This window comes from Barbus barbus (genome assembly GCF_936440315.1).
Source record: "Barbus barbus genome assembly, chromosome: 45".
Taxonomy (NCBI): Eukaryota; Metazoa; Chordata; class Actinopteri; order Cypriniformes; family Cyprinidae; genus Barbus; species Barbus barbus.
The window spans coordinates 2,209,288-2,230,958 of NC_136723.1; the positions used below are offsets into that span (position 1 = coordinate 2,209,288).

The window sequence follows — 21,671 nt, forward strand, 5'->3', positions numbered from 1 at the left end:
TATGTTGCTTTAAATGCAAATGAGCTGTTACTCCTGGAGAAGAGGACGGAGTTTCAAGAGCTCAAGCTCCTCATTAGCAGATAGTGCTAGCCTTTGCAAATAAACATTCAACGATTAGTACAAGCCTGTTATCTTTACAGAAAGTACTCGGTTTCAAAGTCAGTCATGTGATTATATTGTGCATAATAAATTTGCATTTATGAATTACACAGACGGGGAGCACTGCGGGCTAAAAATAACAACATAGCTGGTCTCATGCTAACACAAACTTTATAAGTCCCACTTCTGATCATGAGCTCGACAACTTCAAGCGATCGACTCACATTGCTTTCATATGCAACTTTTAACTACCACATTCCTATTCACAATCATTCTGGCAGCACTTGAAGGCAGCATCAGTGAAAACACACTGAGACAATGATAGCTTTAGCAGTTAGCCTTACAGAGTGCCAAGAAGCTCTTTCAGAAAGACAATTTGAAAAACAAACGCATGGTACTTACTTTGCCTGGAGCTGACGTTCGTGCACGAAGCGTTGGTATTGATTCCTAAACATTTAGGGGACGCTACTGATTTTTTCCGGGATATTTCCCTCGAAAATTTTATTTAACCACAGTGTCCTCGGCTCCTATGTTCATTAGTGCAACCCAAAACACAACACTTGTAAAGCCTCTTTGGTGCTGACATTGTCTATAACTCCAGTAATGGCGGACCACAGCTTCTCACTCAGGGCTGTGTTTATGCTAATAAGGTAGAGAGCGTCACAAATGGGCGGGACTTTTCCCCCTCGGTGACGTGAACAGAGGGAGAATCTGAAACAGCTCGTTTGGAGAGACTGTTCATAATTTATTAATTTTATTAAAAAATTAGTTGTTGAATTTTTAACTGTATAGGCTGGTTGTTTTCACACACTGCGGCCACACAACTGCGTTCAAACACCTTATAAAAGTGATTTTTGCATAATGGGTTCCCTTTAACTGAAACTTGTGAAGTTTAAGTGTGAGCAAACCAATTCTTTACATTCATTCTCAAGGTCTAACAAACATGTGGAAAGCAAAACGTGTGGAAAGCAATTTTCTCCTTCATTAGAGTAGTGTTTTTATCTTGCATTGATATTTTTCCTTCAATAGAGTTTGCAGGCCTCTTTTGAATATGTATTTTTTAGTCTATGCACCTGATTTTGGACTCTTTTGAAGCCGTAGTGAGTTTTGACTTTTTGTAGTATGGAGAGAGCATGAGACAGAAGCATGCTACTGTAAACCGTTCTAGAAGGAGCACAGCAGCTTGAACTCTGCATTGGAATTAATGTCTGGATGTATTTAATCTAAAACTGCCTCATGGTGATGATATTTATGTTGTAGTATAACAAGGGGAATGTGTAGGTTTCAAGCACAGAGAGTACGTAGTCTCCTAAAGTACAGTATATGGTAGCATTATTATTTTTATTAAGGCCCAAGCACAAAAGGTGCAAAGACACATCTTATATTTGTTTGTGTTGTTCTTCTACTCTGGAGTTAAACGATTTCAGTTTCCACAAAACAGATGTCACACAATTTTTATTTGTTGCAGGATTCAGTTGGAAACATGCATATTAAAAGTCTTTAATAAAATACAGGCTTGATGCATAAAATGAAAAATAAATCACAAAATTGTGAAAAACCGTTATATATTAATCAACATTGTAAATGTTTCACTCAGGGCAGATCATGGCTGAGTAAAGCTGAAGATGACAGGCACAGACGACTTCTGCTGCAGCCCAACAGAGATCTGTTCAGCAGAGTGTGTGTACCGTGGTAAGACCCTCACATCTCACCATCAGTGCTTCAACACCAGTGTTGGGAGTAAGGCATTACAAAAGTAATGCATTACAGTAACGGATTACTTTTTGCTGTAACGCAGTAGTGTAAGGCATTACTAATAAATTTTCAGCAATATTTTACTCGGTACATGTTCAGTAACGCTTGCGTTACAACATACTTTTAGCCCCATTTTTTTATTCATTTATTTAATTTAAAGTTGGGCTCTGACTTTATGTCCCTAGGGTCAGGCTTCGGGCCAATATTCACGTCATAGTTCAGATGCGGTCCGGTCCTCGGGCCTGTTTTAGGCTTCTCCTTATCTTAATATTTTAGACATCCATCAATTATTGATGGAAAAGAAATTGCCGCACTGGTGGAAATATCATGAGTCCGTGCTGCCACGACTGTCAAGAGCGACTCGACGGTGTTTAGTGTCCCGCAGCAGCAGCGAGCCGTCAGCGCAGCTGAAGAGTTCTGCTTCAAATACACGCAATAAAGAAAAAGCCCCAGCAAAAGTAATTACCATGAATGTGTCCGGGGGAAATAGTAAGGATTCGCCATCTCCTCGTTAGACGCGCCTTTTGAGAGAAGTGCATTTTCACGGATAACGATTATATTACATAGTGTTTGTTTTCGTTTTTATTTATTTCGTTAAGTAGTAATTTAAAGCTTTCTATAGATATATTTATCATGTCGGTGAGGCATGTATTCGCTGTCTTTCGGTTCGTTTTTGTGAAGCGCTCCTGTTCAAGATAAAAGCACGACATTTTGTTGATATTGTGAGTGCACACAAATAAAAGTAGACTTATATAGATATATCTGGAACAGAGAGCAGACTGCATTCGGTATATCCCTTTCTTTTTACCAGTTATTTTAAAAAATTTTCATAAATCTTTTCTATGATCAAATATGTTTATCAATGCTGTGATCAGAGAGCTAAAACCTTAGTGGTACTGGTTTTCTGTTGGGTGGGAACTGCCTTCCTGTAGCTACGCCTTGTGTCATGAGGTGCTTTGCCAAAGCGTGTGTCATGTTCTTATGCTCCATCTGCACAGATTCCAGTGCATTCATTCTGATACTCAGCTTAAATCTAATGATCATGTAGCTGTGCTTTTTCTTCCGCGATTTTTGTATTCTGTTTGCTTTTTTCCCCTAATATACCTAATGTAACATTGAGAAAATCGTACTTTTGTGGCATTGCAGAATAGTAGGCACTGGACATTTTCCTGCCATGCAAAACACAACGGCATGAAGATCTCTGAATACATTTTTATTGTATTCCTGATATGTCCTTGCAGGAAAAAAGCAGATCCAGCACATGTCGAGTCTAATGCTTCTAACCTAAAGTCAGATTACACTCGGGTCAGTATTATCCATTAATGAATTCAGATTTTTTTTTATCATCCCATTAATGAATAGTTTTACTTTTAAATGGTTGATTTTTATTGTTTTTTGCAGCCCTCTCTTGTTTCATTTCAGAGGGCAAAGGTCAGTTCTGGAGTTGACACCCATCAGATCGTGCAGAAAGCAGATTTACCATTGAGGTGAAAAACTTACCATCTAAGTTTTTCACCTCTAAATGTGTCACATTTCAAAATCCCTAGGTTAGAGTTACATCTGTTTGTGTGAAAAATGACATTTAATATTTGTATACAGATCCGCTGTTAGACCAACCCAGATTCACACTAATGTCAGAGCCCAGACTCCAGCGGTCTCAGCTAGAGAAATCCAGCTGCAGGTACTGAATATTCAACACTCATGTTTCTTAAAAGTAACTGGGTGATTTCTGAAGGACGCACAGCAGTGTATGTCTCTGGAAACAACAGTCAGTATCAGTTTTTCTCACTGTTTGTCTTATTTTTACAGTCTGAGCTTTATGGTAAGCTGGTTTCTGAGCGCCAGAAGTTAGCTGGTCTCAGAGACATCCCTCCAGCTCTACTGGCCACCAATAAAATACTCCTGGATATGGCAAAATCAAGGTAACGTTGGCCTTTGGATGGTGTAGAATAGTGTAGTCCTCCAAAAAGAGCATTTCCTTTAACTTTGAAGTTAGAGTTGCTGTAGTTCCTGTAGAAATCTGTGCAACTGCGAGTTTTGCGTGACCAGTGGAAATCTGCTATATACATGGCTACGCTATTGACAATACACTATGGACCTTTTTGGCCACGAAATGTTACTGAAATTTCACTGTGACTGCACCTTAATTATTAAAAAAGCCAAATTTGTACTGATGCTTAATGTTAAATTTATAGTCCTTAGGTATACATGACATTTTGTTAGTGGTCATGTTTTGATGTTTCGTGTGGATTTCTTTGGCAGGCCGTGCTCAATATCCAGCTTGAAACAAGTGGATGGTGTTTCAGAAGCCAAAGCAGCCATGTTATCATCTCTGATTGATGTCATCCTCACATTCTGCCAGACACACAGCTTACAGGTACTGCTAAACATTGTATATTGTACACTACATTTTACTACATTATGTTTACCAAGGCTGCGTTATTTGAAGCATTTTATTATTTTTTTCCAACTTAATGCCTCCTTGTTGAATAAACGTATCAATTTCTAAAGAACTTATTGAATGGTGTGTATGTTGCAAAAATAATGATTGTTCACAAACAAGTTTGGAGAGTCCAGCCTCTAACTTGCTTCACTGTGCTGTAGGGGTGTAACTGTACACAAACATGACGGTTCGGTGCGTACCTCGGTTTTGACGTCACGGTTCGGAGTGGTTTCGGTACAGCAGGGGGAAAAAACTAAACACAAAATTTGTATTTTTTTAAAATTAAACTGGTTTACTGAACAAATTGCTCTATTTTTCCAATTATAATTGAAATTTTCCTAGGGATAAAATCTACCTCAGCTTATGCTCTAAATTATAGGGAGCCCTTATATATTACTATAAGGTTACAATTAACAACAGAGCCCAAACTTAAATTTAATCACTATTTATTTTTAATTATAATATTCAACACTAAACTTAAAACATTTATGCAAACCTGTAAATTGCACATAATGCAGTTTTTAAATTAACTTCTGAATTATACAAATTTTATTTGTTGTTGAAATATTCATTCATTTACACCGTGGCTGTTTTATAACAGAATTATTTAAACATACATTAAATAATTAAAACATCACTAACAGGTAAAGTAAAATATGAGTATATAGTCCAATATTTGCATTCAGGCTGGTAGAGATGCCCAAACAAACAAAAGTAATGTGTTGATAATGCCACAGTGTGTTGTGTTCAACCTGCCAATGATTTGTAGTTGTCACCTGCAAATTAAACATGGGGTATATAAGCAATTCAACACTCATAAAATGATACACTTCACCTTTAAGCACTTAAGTAGGGGTGTCCCCGACTAAGGATTTTCATTGTTGAATCTTGCCGATAGTCGACTCGTATGTTTGGGGGCAGGGGCCAAAATACATTACCAAGAGTCAAGTAGTCAGACATTTGACAGTCATAAATACTGACGCTAACACACAGGGACGATGTGTAACGGATGCCTCGTAGATACAAAAGAGGTAAATAATGTTTTATATTTTGATTAAAAGATAGGCTAACGTAGTTAACATTAGCTGGCTGCATATCATATTGTTTATTACTTATCAGAGCTGATGAAACTGGAGATTTGCACTAAATTAAACCAAATAATCCACATAAGATAAAATCAACCGATGTAAGGAGCATTCGCTGAAGCCCGTGTGCATGTTTACTCTGTATAACTGTATAGAGATTTTCACGGAGGAAATTAACAAATATCCTGCTAATGTTTCCGACTTTGAAGCATAGCCTACTGCCACATAAAACTCAATGCGATCGCATAAATATGAGCTGCTGTGAAAGCTGCTCAAACACAGCTGGTTTTATCCAGAACCGGTTCCAGAATTAAATACTCTGGGTGCTTCAGAAAGTGTGCTCTAGCCTCAAATCACATACATTTTCACGTATTTTTGTCCCATCCATTGCTCTTTCGAGTGTGAATCCCGCATAAATATGCGGATTTCATTCCTGAAACTTTGCAGTGTGTATGTGGCCGAAAAATAAAAGTTCTATACAAATTCTAGAGCACTGCCTTTATATTCACTAAAAAGCTGTCCCTCGTCTTCATCACGATCTCATTAAGTTTTGCAGGTTTTGCCAGATCAGTTATGCCAATATGATAGTGAATAGATAATATCTTTTTTTTTGTTTTTCTGTGGGTGCTCAGCCATTTCCGAGCGCCGATGTTTACAGCAGGCAAAAAATCTTATTTAAACCGGCTGAAATGTTTTGAAATCACTTGCACCCTACCTGATCGAAAAAAATAAAGTCTTTCACTCTGCCTGTGTCAATTTGAGTCTTGTTTAAGATTTAAATCCCTGCTGCCAAGATGCTCCATACAGATTATGGAAAGTGAAACTTAAAATTGAATTTATACATTGAGCACCCCCATATAGCCAAAATGGCATGATCATAACATCCTGCAAATATTCGACTGTGAGATTGGGAGTTAGGAGTTAGGCTCCTCCTATCAAAGCATCATATCTTCGACTATTCGGGGTCACCCCTAGTTCACATGCTGATAAACATAATATGCAGCAAAATATATTTGAATACAGCCATTTAATAAAGTACATCCATGAATTCCTTTTATAGAAGTTACTATCCCAAAAAAAACAGGACATAACATTATAACATTAATCCAATTTATTTATTTTTTTTCAAATTGAATGTTGTCCGCCTTCATGTTTTCTATGGCTGCTATGTAGTGCACAGTAGCAGCTAAACAGCTGTTTCATGTCACAGCTGTTACTAGATCACCGGATTGACCCCATCTCCATTTTATAGTGGATCTCACTGCCTCAGGGCTTATGGGCTGATACTGTTCAGTATGAAGTGTTATTCTGTATGATAATGAGTTGTTCTGTGAATTAGGTGGATGATTCCTCCAGCTCTACTCCACCTGTCCAAACAGAGTCTAGCCGTGAGTACAGTTGTGTGGGTCAGTCTCTACCGGACAGTGTCTCTGTCACATACAGACTGTTTCAGATGGAGCACAAGAGCATGGTACGACATTCACTCCTAATACTCCGTTTTAATATGGTATCTGTCCTGTTTATCACGCTTTCTTATATGCAATTATGTAGAATTAGTCATCAATAGTTAAAAGCATAGAAAATAAGGCAAAATAAAGGTGTCTGAGGATTTTTAAAAAATTACTACAGCAATGCACAACAATTAGTTGGGGCTGACAAATGTTAATTTCATGCATGTGTGTAGCATGAGACATACATTTGGTCTTTTTTTTGCCATTTGTTAAATAGGACAATATTAAAGAGACAGGAATCAATGGGAGAGTAGTTCTTTTGGATGTGTTTTTGAGGACCTGAAATTGGGTTGCCTAAGACATTGCTAAAAATCCCATTTTAATCTAGTTTAGCAGCATTTTTTGTGTATGCTTCATTGCATCATCAACAATAGAAATAATAAAAATAAAAATGTGTCCCAGATATTTATTTATTTTTTGCCAAGAATTCACCCTTTTAATAAGACTTTGTGTGGTTATTATCTTTATTACAATCTCAAGCCTGTTACACCTCTTGGTATTTTTTAATCATGCCGCATAAAAATATTAATTGCATTTTTATGAATTTAAAATATCTGGATTGCATTTTTATTATTTGAACATGTTTTTTGAATGAATTTTGGATAAACAAAATGAGCCTGATGTCATGAAGCCAGCATATTTAGATCCTGAAGCAGCAGTTATTTGATGTGGATGCACGTGTTGTCTTGTGTAGAGGCAGGTCGCAGATGCTCGCAGTCTGCCCATAGCAGTGGTGGAGTCTCATCTGTTGCAGGCTCAGAAGATGGGCTGTGCTGTGGACACGGACAGAGCTGGACTCTCAGCGTCCATCTATAACACCATCAGAAAAAGCATCAACTCTCCTTCAGTCAGCTCAGGTTAAACGCATTTCACCAGAGTACAATCCAATATCTCTTGTCCAAATATTGAAAAGTTTGTTCTTCTAGAGAGCTCTTTTTTGAGCTCAAGAGTTGGCGATTTTGTTCAAAAACTGTATTGAATACTACTGAATTTATATCAATAAATATAAATGTAATGAATTGGCTAAAAACACATCTCTTCCATCTTTATTTGACTCTAGCACTCTCTATTCTAATACTATTATTTAAAAAAACAAATGGCCCCAACACTAGCTTGCTCTAATCTTTTTCTATTCTGTTTTCTTTTTATTATATAATAAAAAAAAGAACCTTGCTATGTGTACTATGTTAAACTGAGACTTGTTGTAGCTCTTACATATTATTGCTCTTTTGTTGATTTTGATTGCTTCCATTGCCCTCATTTGTAAGTCGCTTTGGATAAGTGTTTGCTAAATGACTAAATGTATGTTATGTAAATGTAATGAATTATAGGTTACACTTTATTTTAAGGTGTCCTTGTTACAGTATAATTATAAAGTTAAGTACTGAGGAATATTAATTAACTACATTTAGTTAATATATGGTTAGGATTAGGGTTTGGCTTAGGGTTACTTGCATGCAATTATGCATAATTAATTGTTATTATAATAGTAAGTACATGTAACGTGTAACAAGGACACCTTAAAATAAAGTGTTATTTATACCGAATTATACAGTTAATGTAATTATACAGTTAAGTACTGAATAATATTAATTAACATGTACTTACTATTATAATGGGTTGGGATTTGGTTTAGTGTTAGTTGCTTGTAATTATGCATAATTTACTGATACTGTCTATTACTGCAGTAAGTACACATAACATTTGTAACAAGGATACACCATCACTTGTATTATTTCTGTTTTATTCCTGAACAGATCTGAGTGATTTTAAAGCAATCCGGTCTTGTGTCCCTGAAGATGTCAGTAACTTCCTGCTCAGGCTGGCACTTTATGAACTCCAGAGAGAAGTTTCATCCACAGCACATCATGAGATCTCCTGGATAGAGCCGCTGGTGTGTTTCACTCCTGTCACTTTGAACTACAGTAGAGCATTTTATTGAAATATTCATGTTTGGCTGAAATGCACCAGCAGAGGTCAGCACAGTGCTGTCGCATGAAAACACGTCTGGATTTGTTTGTAATATACTGCAAGCTGCTAACCTTACTGTTTCACTATTAATAATTTATTTATAGCTGCCGTCCATTATTTATGTGTAAAGGTTTAGCATTTCTTTCCTCTTCCTCTGTGCTGAGCAGGATTTTTGATGGTGTTTGATGATGGCTTGTGATCACATTTATGCAAAATACTAAAGTTTACTATGACGATGTTTACCTATGCCATTAATGACAGGAAAAGGAAATGAGCGTTATCTTAGAAATCATGTACTAAGGTTTTAACAAAATGAAAGATAAGTTAATACCTACACATTCACGTTTTAACCTAAAATCTTCATGCCATTGCTATTTGTCAGCTACCCACTGACAGGTTACAGCCAAGTGTAATGACATTGGCTGCGTTTACACTGGCAGAAATAATCTGATATTTAAAAAAAAACATTTGCTCACATCTGACACAGATCGGAATTCATTGCACATGTGTAAACACAAAAATCCGTACAAGATCCCTTTTTTTCCCGCATTCAATCTGAGACACTTCCAAATGTGGATTTTAATCAGATACATATCTGCTTTCGGGACATCTGACCTACGTCTAAACACACATCCGATTCCCCTCAGGACTCCAAGCCACCACAATGAGAGGGCGACACGTTTGCCCTTAAAGATGGTGTTTTAATGCCGGTCAGCTGTATATGCGCTTGCATTTTATTGAGGCAGGAACTTTATACTGTATGTGGAAACGGCACAACATTCAAGACCTGGTCTTCAACCCCTGCCCCATGAATTTGATAAAAACAATAGCTTCACTGCTAAAGCCTATTATAAATCTCAGCAATGAGGTGATAAACTTAGCTGTTTTGTAATTAAACCAACAAGCTTCACTATTAGGCTGCTCACTTGCATGTTTTCTCTCTCTCTCTCGTTAATTCATTCAAATTAATGTAATCTTACAGTACTACTTTATTTCACTTCAGAATTCTACATCTAATGAGCTGTTGATAAAATAACAAATGAAATTTACCATTATTTTCCGGTCTTTATCCGTTCTGTCAGATTTTGAGCTGCAAAACATCAACATCAATAGCTGTTGTCCATGCTGGCAAATAATAATGTCCATCTGACATGAATTAAATAAGTAATTTAATAAGGCCATTCAAAACCTGAGGGCCTAGTACCATGTGCATAGGAAAGAGATCACTGGCCGGGAATTAATGTAAACACAGATATCAGATACCAGTCCTGTCAAAATGAATGTAAACAGGGGCCAAAAAATTGGATATGGTCAAAAGATCGGATCTGTGCATTAAGACTGGCAGTGTAAATGCAGCCATTGTTGAGCTCTTGGAGTCTCTCAGTGTCCTGACGCTTTAGGAAACTAAGACTTTGACGTAACATCTGCTGTGTCTTTCAGACTGATTATGGCAGACCTACCTTATTTTTCCAGATGTGGGATCATCTGCTTTTGCCCATGGCTTTGGGAGCTGTAGTATATACTTGTCTCACTGAAGCCTTTACTAGATTTTGATTGTTTTACTGCTGATGTCTTATAAAAAATGTTTTTATGTTTTAGCCAATAACTGCTTCCATGCTTGTGTAGGTGATGTTCTGTAATGGTCATTGTAGTAGTGAGTGGGGCGGGGCCGAGAGCCGTGGGAGCGGAACGAGGCCGGTGGAGTCACTGTCATCACTCCTCCTTTTATCCTTCCGGAGCTCCTCCGTGGGACTCGAGACCGGTGAGTGGCGCAGGTGTCGCTCATCATCATTCACTCCACCGGCCTCGTTCCGCTCCCACGGCTCTCGGCCCCACCCCACTCACTACTACAGTCATGTTAGCAGGTGTGTGAGTTTCTGAGATACCCATGTGCAGGGATCAAATGCTAACAGATGTGTGTCATCGCTGCAGGATAAATCAGCGACTGCAGACAGACCTGCTGTTAAACGTGTGTTTGGAGAGTCACAGCGTGAGACAGACGTCATGGACACAAGTGAAGATGAGCTCTTTATCAGTATTCCCATGCCACAGGTGACTCACATCTGTCTCAAAATGCCAATTACAGTTTATCTGCATACAACCCGAATTCCGGAAATGTTGGGACGTTTTTTAAATTTGAATAAAAATGAAAACTAAAAGACTTTCAAATCACATGAGCCAATATTTTTTTCGCAATAGAACAAAGATAACATAACAAATGTTTAAACTGAGAAATTTTATGCACAAAATGAGTTAATTTCAAATTTGATTCCTGCTACAGGTCTCAAAATAGTTGGGACGGGGCATGTTTACCATGGTGTAGCATCTCCTCTTCTTTTCAGAACAGTTTGAAGAAGTCTGGGCTAGGGCTGGGCGATATGGCCTAAGCAAAAAATCCCATATTTTTTTCACAAAAAATCAGATTAACGATTTAAATACATTTTTCCCCCTACTTAAAATCAACCTGCAAATGACAAAAAATTGTTCAAAACAAGTTTTAACTTTATTATTATTTTTTTTTTATTTCTCAGACTTGATCTGGATTTCCCCCTTGGGGTTAAAGTGCAATCAGAAACAACAAGCCAAAAAGACAAGATGGCAGGCCCTGCCATTGTAAACAATGAAAATGTGACATAACAGTGTAACATAGCATAAAATTATGTGAACCTTTTTGATAAGTTTTCCTTAAATACAAATTTAACATCTTGCTATTCAGTAGATAGGAGGTAGTTCTGATAAAGTGCAAACTAAACATTCAACAGCATTAAATATCACTGACTGTACGTTTTTTTTTTTTTTGGCGGGACGATGTGACGAATGATTTGCAGATCCTGAGCACCACTGACAAGCATCTGATCTGGGGAAAGTCGTGGCCTAATGGTTAGGGAGTCGGACTCGTAATCGAAAGGTTGCGGGTTCGAGTCCCCGGCCGGCAGGGATTGTAGGTGTGGGGAGTGAATGTACAGCGCTCTCTCCACCCTCAATACCACGACTGAGGTGCCCTTGAGCAAGGCACCGAACCCCCAACTGCTCCCCGGGCGCTGCAGCATGGCTGCCCACTGCTCCGGGTGTGTGTTCACGGTGTGTGTGTGTGTGTGTGTGTGTGCATTTGTTCACTACTCACTGCTGTGTGTGTGCACTTGGATGGGTTAAACGCAGAGCACCAATTTCGAGTATGGGTCACCATACTTGACAATACGTCACGACGACTTTATCTTGTATAATGTGTAGTAAGTACTGCCACTCCATAGTATAAACTGAGTACGTGCGATCGCGAATCCTGAAAGTGAAAGTGAAACTAATAAGCGATCGTGCAATCAAAAGCAGTTTCAATGCCAGGCATAATAGCGGCTCCCTGATGACCACATTTTTATATGCAGTATGATTACCCGATGATAAAACTATTTTCCTCCCATTCTCGTATTTATTCCCTTTAAGGAGTTCCGTATTACACATAATTTTCTTTCCGTACACGGTATTGGGATGCGGCGGATTGCGGGGGAGGATCACGATGCCGGCTTATACATCGTGATGTCTATCAGCCATCGGCGATGGACGGTAGCATCATCTGTCGGCCCAACCCTATATGGCAAACACGCGGGGGCCCATTCGGAACTACGGGAGCCCAGAGGGGAGCATCGGCGGATGTTAAAGAGAAACCCGATTTTCATTCAAACAAGTCGGCGTAAACTACACATTCGAGTTAATCGATAAAATGATTTATCGCCCAGCCCTAGCCTGGCCATCGAGGTTATGAGTTTCTGGAGTTTTGGTGTTGGTCCCATTATTGCCTGATATAGGTTTCCAGCTGCTGAAGAGTTCGTGGTCATCTTTGACGTATTTTTCGTTTAATGATGGGCCAAATGTTCTCTAAAGGTGAAAGATCTGGACTGCAGGCAGGCCAATTCAGCACCCGGTCTCTTCTACTATGAAGCCATGCTGGTGTAATAGCTGCAGTATGTGGTTTTGCATTATCCTGCTGAAATAGACGTCATCTGGAGGGGAGCATATGTTGCTCTAAAACCTTTATATACCTTCCAGCATTCATAGTGCCTTCCAAAACATGCAAGCTGCCCATACCGTATGCACTTATGCACCCCCATACCATCAGAGGTGCTGGCTTTTGAACTGAACGCTAATAATACGCTGGAAGGTCTCCCTCCTCTTTAGCCCAGAGGACACGGCGTTCTGGATTTCCAACAAGAATGTCAAATTTGGACTCGCTTTGGACACTTTTCCACTTTGAAACAGTGCATTTTAAATGAGCCTTGGCCCACAGGACACGACAGCGCTTCTGGATCATGTTCACATATGGCTACCTTTTGCATGATAGAGCTTTAGTTGGCATCTGCAGATGGGACGGCGGATTGTGTTTACCGACAATGGTTACTGGAAGTATTCCTGGGCCCATTTAGTAATGTCAATGATAGAATCATGCCGATGAGTGATGCAGTGTCGTCTGAGGGCCCGAAGACCACAGGCATCTAACAAAGGTCTTCAGCCTTGTCCCTTACGCACAGAGATGTCTCCAGTTTCTCTGAATCTTTTGATGATGTTATGCACTGTGGATGATGAGATTTGCAAAGACTTTGCAATTTGACATTGAGGAACGTTGTTTTTAAAAGTATTCCACAATCATTTTACGCACTCTTTCACAGATTGGAGAACCTCTGCCCATCTTTACTTCTGAGAGACTCTGCCTCTCTAAGACATCCCTTTTATGTTACAGACCTGATGTCAATTAACTTAATTAGTTGCTAGGTTCTCCCAGCTGAATCTTTTCAAAATGTCTTGCTTTTTCAGCCCTTTTCTGCCCCGTGCCAACTTTTTTGAGAGCTGTAGCAGGCATCAAATTTGAAATGAGCTCATTTAGTGGATAAAAGTGTAAAATTTATCTGTTTAAACATTTATGTTCTCTATGTTCTATTGTGATTTAAAATAATTGGCTTGTGTGATTTGAAAGTCTTTTAGTTTTCATTTTATTCAAATGTAAAAAAACGTCCCAACATTTCCGTAAATCTTCGTAAAAGTTTGAGTAATTTCTATTTAGTCAAAGCTTACTTGGCAATACTTTGATTTAACTTCATAAAGCACCTAATTAAACCATGCTTTTAAAGTGTATGTAACTTAGAAACATTCAAGTAAATAATACAATAGATGTATTAGTGGTCGACCGATATATCGGCCGATATTTGGCATTTTTCAAACACCGGCATCGGTAAGTTTTTCTGTTTGGCCGATGTGTTCGAGCCAGGACTTTTATTTTGATGGCGCTGCCGCTCACACAGCGCTCACATTCTCCCTCTACTAGTTTGCTGTTGTTGTTATCAGTTCTGTCTAATACGGTAGAAGTCTGTCTAATAATCAGACAGAGCTGTTAAACAAAGGAATTAAATGTATACAAAAAGTATTATAATGATTGCTTATATATTATTAGTAATAGAAAGGCAAACATTATAATACTTTCTCGTTTGCCGTCAGCATTCAGCAAATCACAAACCTTAAAACTTTGTCGGATCCAGCTGTGAGATTTTGTGAAAATTTTAAAAATCAGACAATGTGATTTCCTGGATTCTTTCCCCCCATTCTGTCTCTCATAGTTGAAGTGTACCTATGATGAAAATTACAGGCCTCTCTCATCTTTTTAAGTGGGAGAACTTGCACAATTGGTGGCGGACTAAATACTTTTTTGCCCAACTGTATAACCTTTTCCAGACTGATAGATCTAAAGTACTTTCTTTCTCATTTGTTCCTGAATTTCTTTGGATCTCAACTTGGTGTGTAGCTTTTGAGGATCTTTTGGTCTACTACACATTTATTTTTTTAATCTATTTTCAAATGATTTCAAATTTCTTAAATATTAATTAAAATAAATAAAATTATATCGGCTATATATCGGCCACCCTGCTTTCCTAGATAGCATCGTCAGTCATTAAAAAATATTGGTCGACCACTAAGATGTATGGTGAAGTACTAAACACCATATCTACATAATTAGTAATGCAGCACTCATCTGAACACAGAGACTTCAATACTTGGTACACAATACACGATGATGGTAACATTCTGTGGTTAATTTTTGAGTATGAATGTGTCATTTTGAGTAGAAAATAAACTTTAGATGTAATAAAATCACAAGCTACTAAACCTAACGACAAAAGCAATGATAAAACGGTGTAAATACAGCTGGAAAACAAGACAAAAATCAACCTCATTAATTATTCCTGCCCCAGTGCATGATGGGAACTCCAGTATCAGAAAAGTCGAGTAGGTTTTAGTTAGTTATAACGTCTATATTTACGCTTTAACTTCTACAAACTTGAATTGAGAAACAATATAGAATTTACTTTTTTAGTTTTATTATTATTATTATTATTTCTTAAACTAGCTTTTTCATATAGAAATTACATGTTTTTCTGTAGTATTTACGTTTTTTTTGTCTGTGCCGGGATCAACATGTGAAGTCTGCAGAAATGCATGCATACTTTTTGATGACAAGTCCTATAAATGTTCATATGCTGTCTAGTGTTTAATTTCTGATTGTGGCTCTAAATGTTGATCAGTGTTGAGTGTGTGGTGTATCTCTGTCAGTTTGAACAGGATTCCTGTCTGAAGTCATGTGACCCAGTTCCTCAGAGCAGTGGAATGAATCTGGCCTCCTGGAACCAGGATGATAACCTGGATAAAGACACGCAAGACCTCTTCAGCGATTCACCTGTAAAGGTATGTGTTCTTGCTGAGCTTTTAAAGAACTGGACTGATGAGTAACTTACTCAAACACATAATTCAAAGAATTATACACTACTGTTCAAGGTTTGGAGTTAGTAATTATTACTTCATGGACACATGAAATTGATCAAAAGAGACCATAACATTTATAATGTTACAAAAAGGTTCTATTCTAAATGAGTGATATTCATCAAGAATAACAGTTTCCACAAAATATTAAACTGTTTAAAACATTGATAATCATCAGAAATGTTTCTTGAGAAGTATATCAGCATATTACAATGATTTCTGAAGGGTCATGTGACACTGAAGACATCATCTCAGGAATAAATTACATTTGACTATATATTCAAATAGTTATTTAAAATTGTAATATGTCACAAAATTATATTTTACTGTATTTTTGATCAAATAACTGCTGTCTTGGTGAGCAAAAGAAACAGTCTTACAGATCAGAAACTTTTAAATGGGAGTTAACTCAACAGACAACATGCAGACATGTAAATATATTACAATACCACAGATTCTGAAAAATTGATGCTGCAATTTCACTTTATATGCATTGATGATAAAAAAATCTACAGAGATAAATTTATATTTGTTAACCTATTTGTTATTAAAATTAAAAACGTGAAGCATTCTTAGAAAAGCTTTGGGGGGAAAAAAGTGTTCCCTGCATTGGCTTTGATTTTGACAGCAGTATTGGGTACAGCAAATTATTTTATTATATTTAATAGACATTGTGCATACGAAAGGAATTGAAAATTCTTGAGAAAATGTGAATTATTAGTAAAAAAATAGTAGAATTATCAGAAACGTAACACGATCTTTATTATTGTTCAATACTTTCTGAACACTGTGTAAGTATGATTGTGACACATGGTTTAACTGTTTTTGATGAATGTGACACCTTCAGACTTAAAACAGCTAATCACTTGATGTTAACAAGGAGATTGTTAGGCTGTAATCTGAATCCCTGTAACCCTGTCTGCTAGAGTGATTGAACATCAGACAGCCTCCCCTGAAGTGATGAGCACTGTGCGCTGCTTTAGCGCGAGCCAACTGTCTTTAACCTCTGCTTGACCTTTAACACGGGCTATTACCCGATACCTCCCCTTGTAAGCTCAAAGCCATTAAGGTCATAAGGTTGTGACCTGTGTCACTGCGCTTCACGTCTGATCTCAGGAGGTGTGGCAGGATGGAGTCGTCTTTATAGTCAAGATCTGTTTCTAAAAACACAATAAAAGAAAGAGGTGAAATTAAATTATAAATATTACTAACACAATGTAATAATGCTGCTTTTTACAAAGACTAATGTATTGTATAATGTTGTATTTGCGCTTCGGGTCTTTTCCAGTAAATTCCAGCCATCACTGTCTAGTGCGCATCTCTCTGACCTGTTAACGTGGAGATTAATGGTGATTGAAGCTTGTTTGAAGAGCACGTCCATCATGGCTCTTTTGTCCTGCAGTGACACAAGCCTGTAGATCAATATGAGATCATTTGGGCGGCGTCTCTAAACACACCCTCCCTCCTGATGTTCCCTTGCCCACTTAAATGATTTAGCATGAAGACCGAACAGATTGCAAGACAGGGACATAAGAAGAAATGTCTGGGAGGAAATGGAGTTTGGAGGGACGCAGAAATGGCTTGAGAAGAATTGTGATGGATGTTAATCCGATGGTGGGCAGTGCGGGGTTTTCCTCTGTTGATGCAGCTGTCTGCGTCATGTAAACTGTCACACTCAGGATATTCTCAGAGATGTGGCTATAAGCCAGCACTAGTTGGTTTTGAAGCATCACTTTGTTGAACCGTCTGCACAGTTGAAGGGGTAAGCCATTCGGATGAATGCAGTAAAATTCAACATGAAATCAAAATAGTTACTTTGGCCTTTGTTTGAAAACATTCCAAAGTTTCCGTCCACACTAAGACGGCGTTTTCGTCAAGGAAAACTGAGCTTTCTGAAAACACTCTCCAAAGTTGATCAATTTGAAAACGCAGTTTTTCACGTTGTAGTATGAACTATAAAAACTAGGATCAGGAATCGAAAATCAATTCCAAATCCAGAATTGGATACTTGTACAATTTTCATTTGAAATTCTTTATTTTCTTAAATATGTGGGTATATAGTATTTATAGAGTTGTAACTTTTAGTTTTAGTTACTTTTTCTTATTTGTAAGTCGCTTTGGACAAAAGCGTCTGCTAAATGACAAAAGTAAAGTAAATTCCACCGTGCACATCTTTTTTATTTTTTATTTTTTTATAGGGCAAAAATGGGCTGTTGAAAATGTATTTGTTTTTGAATCATTAATTCAAGAGATTCATTAAGAAACACTGATTCATCCAGTAATGAAACAAGTAAATCTTGAGCGAGTCATTGAATCATTTTATTCATAAATTCCATGAGATTTTGTTTAGTTGTCTAATATTTTTTCTTCAGAATAGTGAGAGAACTACAACCTACATTAAAAAAGTCTCAATTTATCCAGAATCATGCATCTCTATTTTGCCAATAGATATCAACAGTCATGGCCAAAAATATCAGCACCCTTGGTAAATATGATCAAAGAAGGCAGTGAAAATAAATCTGCATTGTTAATCCTTTTGATCTTTATTTAAAAAATTCACAAAAATCTAACCTTTCATTGGATAATAAGAATTTAAAATGGGGGGGAAATATCATTATGAAATAAATGTTTTTCTCTAATACATATTGGCCACAATTAACGGCACCCTTTTATTCAATACTTTGTGAAACCTCCATTTGCCAGTTTAACAGCTCTAAATGTTCTCCTATAATGTTTGATGAGGCTAGAGAACACCTGACGAGAGATCAGAGACCATTCCTTCATCCAGAATCACTCCAGATCTTAACAATACCATTATGTTTATAATGGTATTGTCCTGTTATGTGCTGTTCACTTTCACACTATTGATACAGATGTGTTACTTTGTACACTCTTTATATCACAGATGACAGAAAATTTACTCACGATTGCTGTTTGTGGCAAAACTTGAGGGCAGTTGCGTTTTCGATCAGACATACAGTCGTGAGTGACCTGAATGCATCAGTGAATGGTGAGATATTTTCCTAAATAAAATGATCCTGCCAGAAGAATTGCATGAAAACATCTGTTCCGTCTGTATTGTCTCGGTGAGCTTTTTTTGAGGCGTTATGCATGAGCAGTAAAGCGAATTTAACGTTTTCTGACGTTTCAGTGTGGAAGAGAAACTTTTGGAAAACGCTAATGTGGATGGAGAGCTTTTTAAAATGAAAACGCAGTTTTCAAATGTATGCGGATTAAATGTAGACATAGCCTTTATTATATTCCTGGTCTTCCATCAGTGAAGTTATTTTAAAGAAAAATGTGTCTTCATAATCTTTCATAATAACCAGGGGTGACTTTAGACTGTTATCATTGCAGGCACACCCACAAGAATTTACCAAATTAATCATTCATTCATTTATTTAACAAACATTAATTTACTGTGGAGGGCCTTGTTCAATTTTTTTTAAAAGATATTTTTTATTTTTGATAAGGATTTTGATGACAAAATCTCCATATATTTATACCTTTAAACTCTATTATTAGCTTGGTAATTTTTAAACAATTACTAGCAATATTTACTTTATGCAAGTTATTTGATACTTGACCATACCTAATTTCTATTCAAATAAACTTGTTTTGTTTTGTTTTGGAACACAAAGCTGGCACCTGAAGTCCCATCACAATAATACAAATGCTTTTAGCAGTTAACAAATGTTATTGATTGAATCTGTTCCCAGCAAATGAGATCTAGAAAATGGGATGCCCTTGTTCAGCTAAATACAAATTAAATACTACTCATTAATAGTGATTTTTATAATCTTGGTAGTTACCTCTATCTTCTCAGGTACCGTGTCATATTATGAATTTAGTAGAAGTTATAAGTTTTTATAAATATCTATATCTTAGACTCAAGTGGTGACAGTCTCTGCTGTTACACAGTGTTTGAGCAAGTCTCTTTCTCTAATCTGTGTAAAAACTGGTTTTGAAAACATGAACTCCTAAGAGCCGTGCAGGTAAAACTCACTCCTCTGCCCACAGGAGGTGCACTAGCAACAGATGTAAGCGGCTGCAGTCTTTAGTGTTGTTGTTAGCGCACCTGCCTCCAATGCTGTTTGACGCTGGTTTGAGTCCTGATCGCAGTATGAATAGGACCAGTTACACTCGCTACATTTACATGCACCTAAAGAAGAAGTCTATAATCAGATTGATGGCTCAGTCTAACTGAAAAGCCTTCATCTAAACACCTAAATCTATCTGAATTCAATTTGGATCGGATTGAAAGAGGTGATGTAGACCTGAAATAATCAGAGATGCAATGGTTTCATGATGTTTTATGACCGTGCATACGTTTATTTGGTCACTTAATTTTGGAGAGCAGTTCTATCGCTATTAACAAACTATTAAATATGACTTGCCTCAGTAAACTCCAAATTACTGCTTATTAATAGCTAGTAAGGTTAAGTTAAGGTATTAAGGGATCTAGAATATGATCATGCAGAACAAGGCATTAATATGTGCTTTATAAGTAATATAACCTGCCAATATGCTAGTAATATGCATGCTACTAAGCAACTAGTTAATAGTGAGAATTGGTCCCCAAACTACCTTTTATTTTAATCTCGCATCTTATGAACTGGTCAGTGGAGGACACTGAAAATGTGCTAAATATTTGCTAAAAAGCTCTTGCTGATATATATGTCAACGACGTCAAAATGTATTTTGAGTAAAACTAACTACAGGCTGATTCTCTGTTTCCACAGATTGACAGTCAGCCTACAAAGAGAAAACTGCCTGACTGGGCTGAAGGACCAAGCACTTCAGTAACTGCTACGACTGAGAAGAAAACCAAAAGGAAGAAAGGACTTTTCATTTGATACTTATTAGGCTGTGTAGTATGTGTTTTGATATTTTGTACATGATTTAAAATAATTAAATTTTGTTGATGATCCTGAATACTGATATGACCTAACTATGAGAATATCTTATTTTTCTGTATTTGTTCTCAAGGCTCCTGTGGTCTGCCGCCAGCTAGGTATTTTTCAGATTTCTTACCGGCTCACACACTAGTTAGGGAATCTTTCTCGATTTGTGCATATCATGTTTCTGCTTCTGTGAGTGGCCTGGAGCTGTACGCTACGGACTTCCAGCTGTCGTAATGGAAACACTCCTCCCAGAATCCCGTGCAACTCCCAGACCTCATTTCTGAAGCATGCTGGGACTTTCTTTAATTAGTTCATTCCTGAGTGTAAAAATATTAAATAATTGACCTGAGATGATATGATTTTGATAGTTCAGAATATTTATTGCCAAGGAGCAAATTCTTTAATTTGTATTAAAAAACTAAATAAAAAACCTGTAATTAATATAGTATTGATGCAATTTTGGTGTTCACAGTGACGCCGCAATTTTTATTTGACTTGTGCTATATGTTTATTTTACTTAAGCTTGCTGTAACTGAAGCAGCACATTCACAGAGCAGTATTTGTGTGCCGGTCCTGTAAAAGTTAATTTGCAAGGCAGGAGTAAGCACAAGCTTTTACAGTTCATTCCACTTCTGTTTTCTGCCACAGTGCTAAATACCCACATAACAACAGAGCCTTAAAGCATGCCAAATTTCTTTCCGTTACACCTTTCCCTGCCATCATCATCATCATCAACCCCAAAGCACAACTGGCTGATTTAGAGTCTGTAGCCCTTTCTAACCAGTGTAAATCATTGTTTTGTATACAAATGTAACAACAATAATCAAATAATTAAAGGTTTGTAACTACATTGTCATTGTATTTATTTTCATGAAGGGTTGCATTAATGTTTGCCATGAGCTTGTATTGACAATTCGGAGAGTCGAACCACTCTGTAAAGTCGACTCCAGCACATCCTAAAGACTTTCAATAAGGTTAATCTCAGGGCTCTGGTACCAATTCATACATGGAAATGATTGCTTATCCTCACTCAACCACTATTTCACAGTATGGGTCCAGTCAAGCTCATCATTGTCATCCTGGAAAATGTAGAAGGGTACATTAC

General features: G+C 37.3%; 1 protein-coding gene across 5 annotated transcripts in view; it reads left to right on the forward strand.

The window, feature by feature from the left end:
- LOC306864389 (bifunctional 3'-5' exonuclease/ATP-dependent helicase WRN-like) overlaps positions 1-21,416 on the forward strand; it is a 58,258-nt gene extending 36,842 nt beyond the window's left edge. Inside the window, exons 25-37 of one of the 5 annotated variants that reach the window (XM_079408395.1) lie at positions 1,697-1,791; positions 3,096-3,159; positions 3,256-3,341; positions 3,454-3,535; positions 3,664-3,776; positions 4,117-4,231; positions 6,722-6,853; positions 7,588-7,750; positions 8,651-8,787; positions 10,797-10,916; positions 15,465-15,587; positions 20,405-20,540; positions 20,652-21,415. In XM_079408395.1, the coding sequence (XP_079264521.1) occupies positions 1,697-1,791; positions 3,096-3,159; positions 3,256-3,341; positions 3,454-3,535; positions 3,664-3,776; positions 4,117-4,231; positions 6,722-6,853; positions 7,588-7,750; positions 8,651-8,787; positions 10,797-10,916; positions 15,465-15,587; positions 20,405-20,518 (1,344 nt within the window). In that variant the 3' untranslated portion in view covers positions 20,519-20,540; positions 20,652-21,415. Of the gene's footprint in view, positions 1-1,696; positions 1,792-3,095; positions 3,160-3,255; positions 3,342-3,453; positions 3,536-3,663; positions 3,777-4,116; positions 4,232-6,721; positions 6,854-7,587; positions 7,751-8,650; positions 8,788-10,796; positions 10,917-15,455; positions 15,588-20,404 lie in introns of all 5 variants that reach the window. The other 4 variants (XM_079408393.1, XM_079408396.1, XM_079408394.1 and 1 more) reach the window with 4 other exon arrangements.
- The last annotated feature ends 255 nt before the right edge of the window (positions 21,417-21,671 follow it).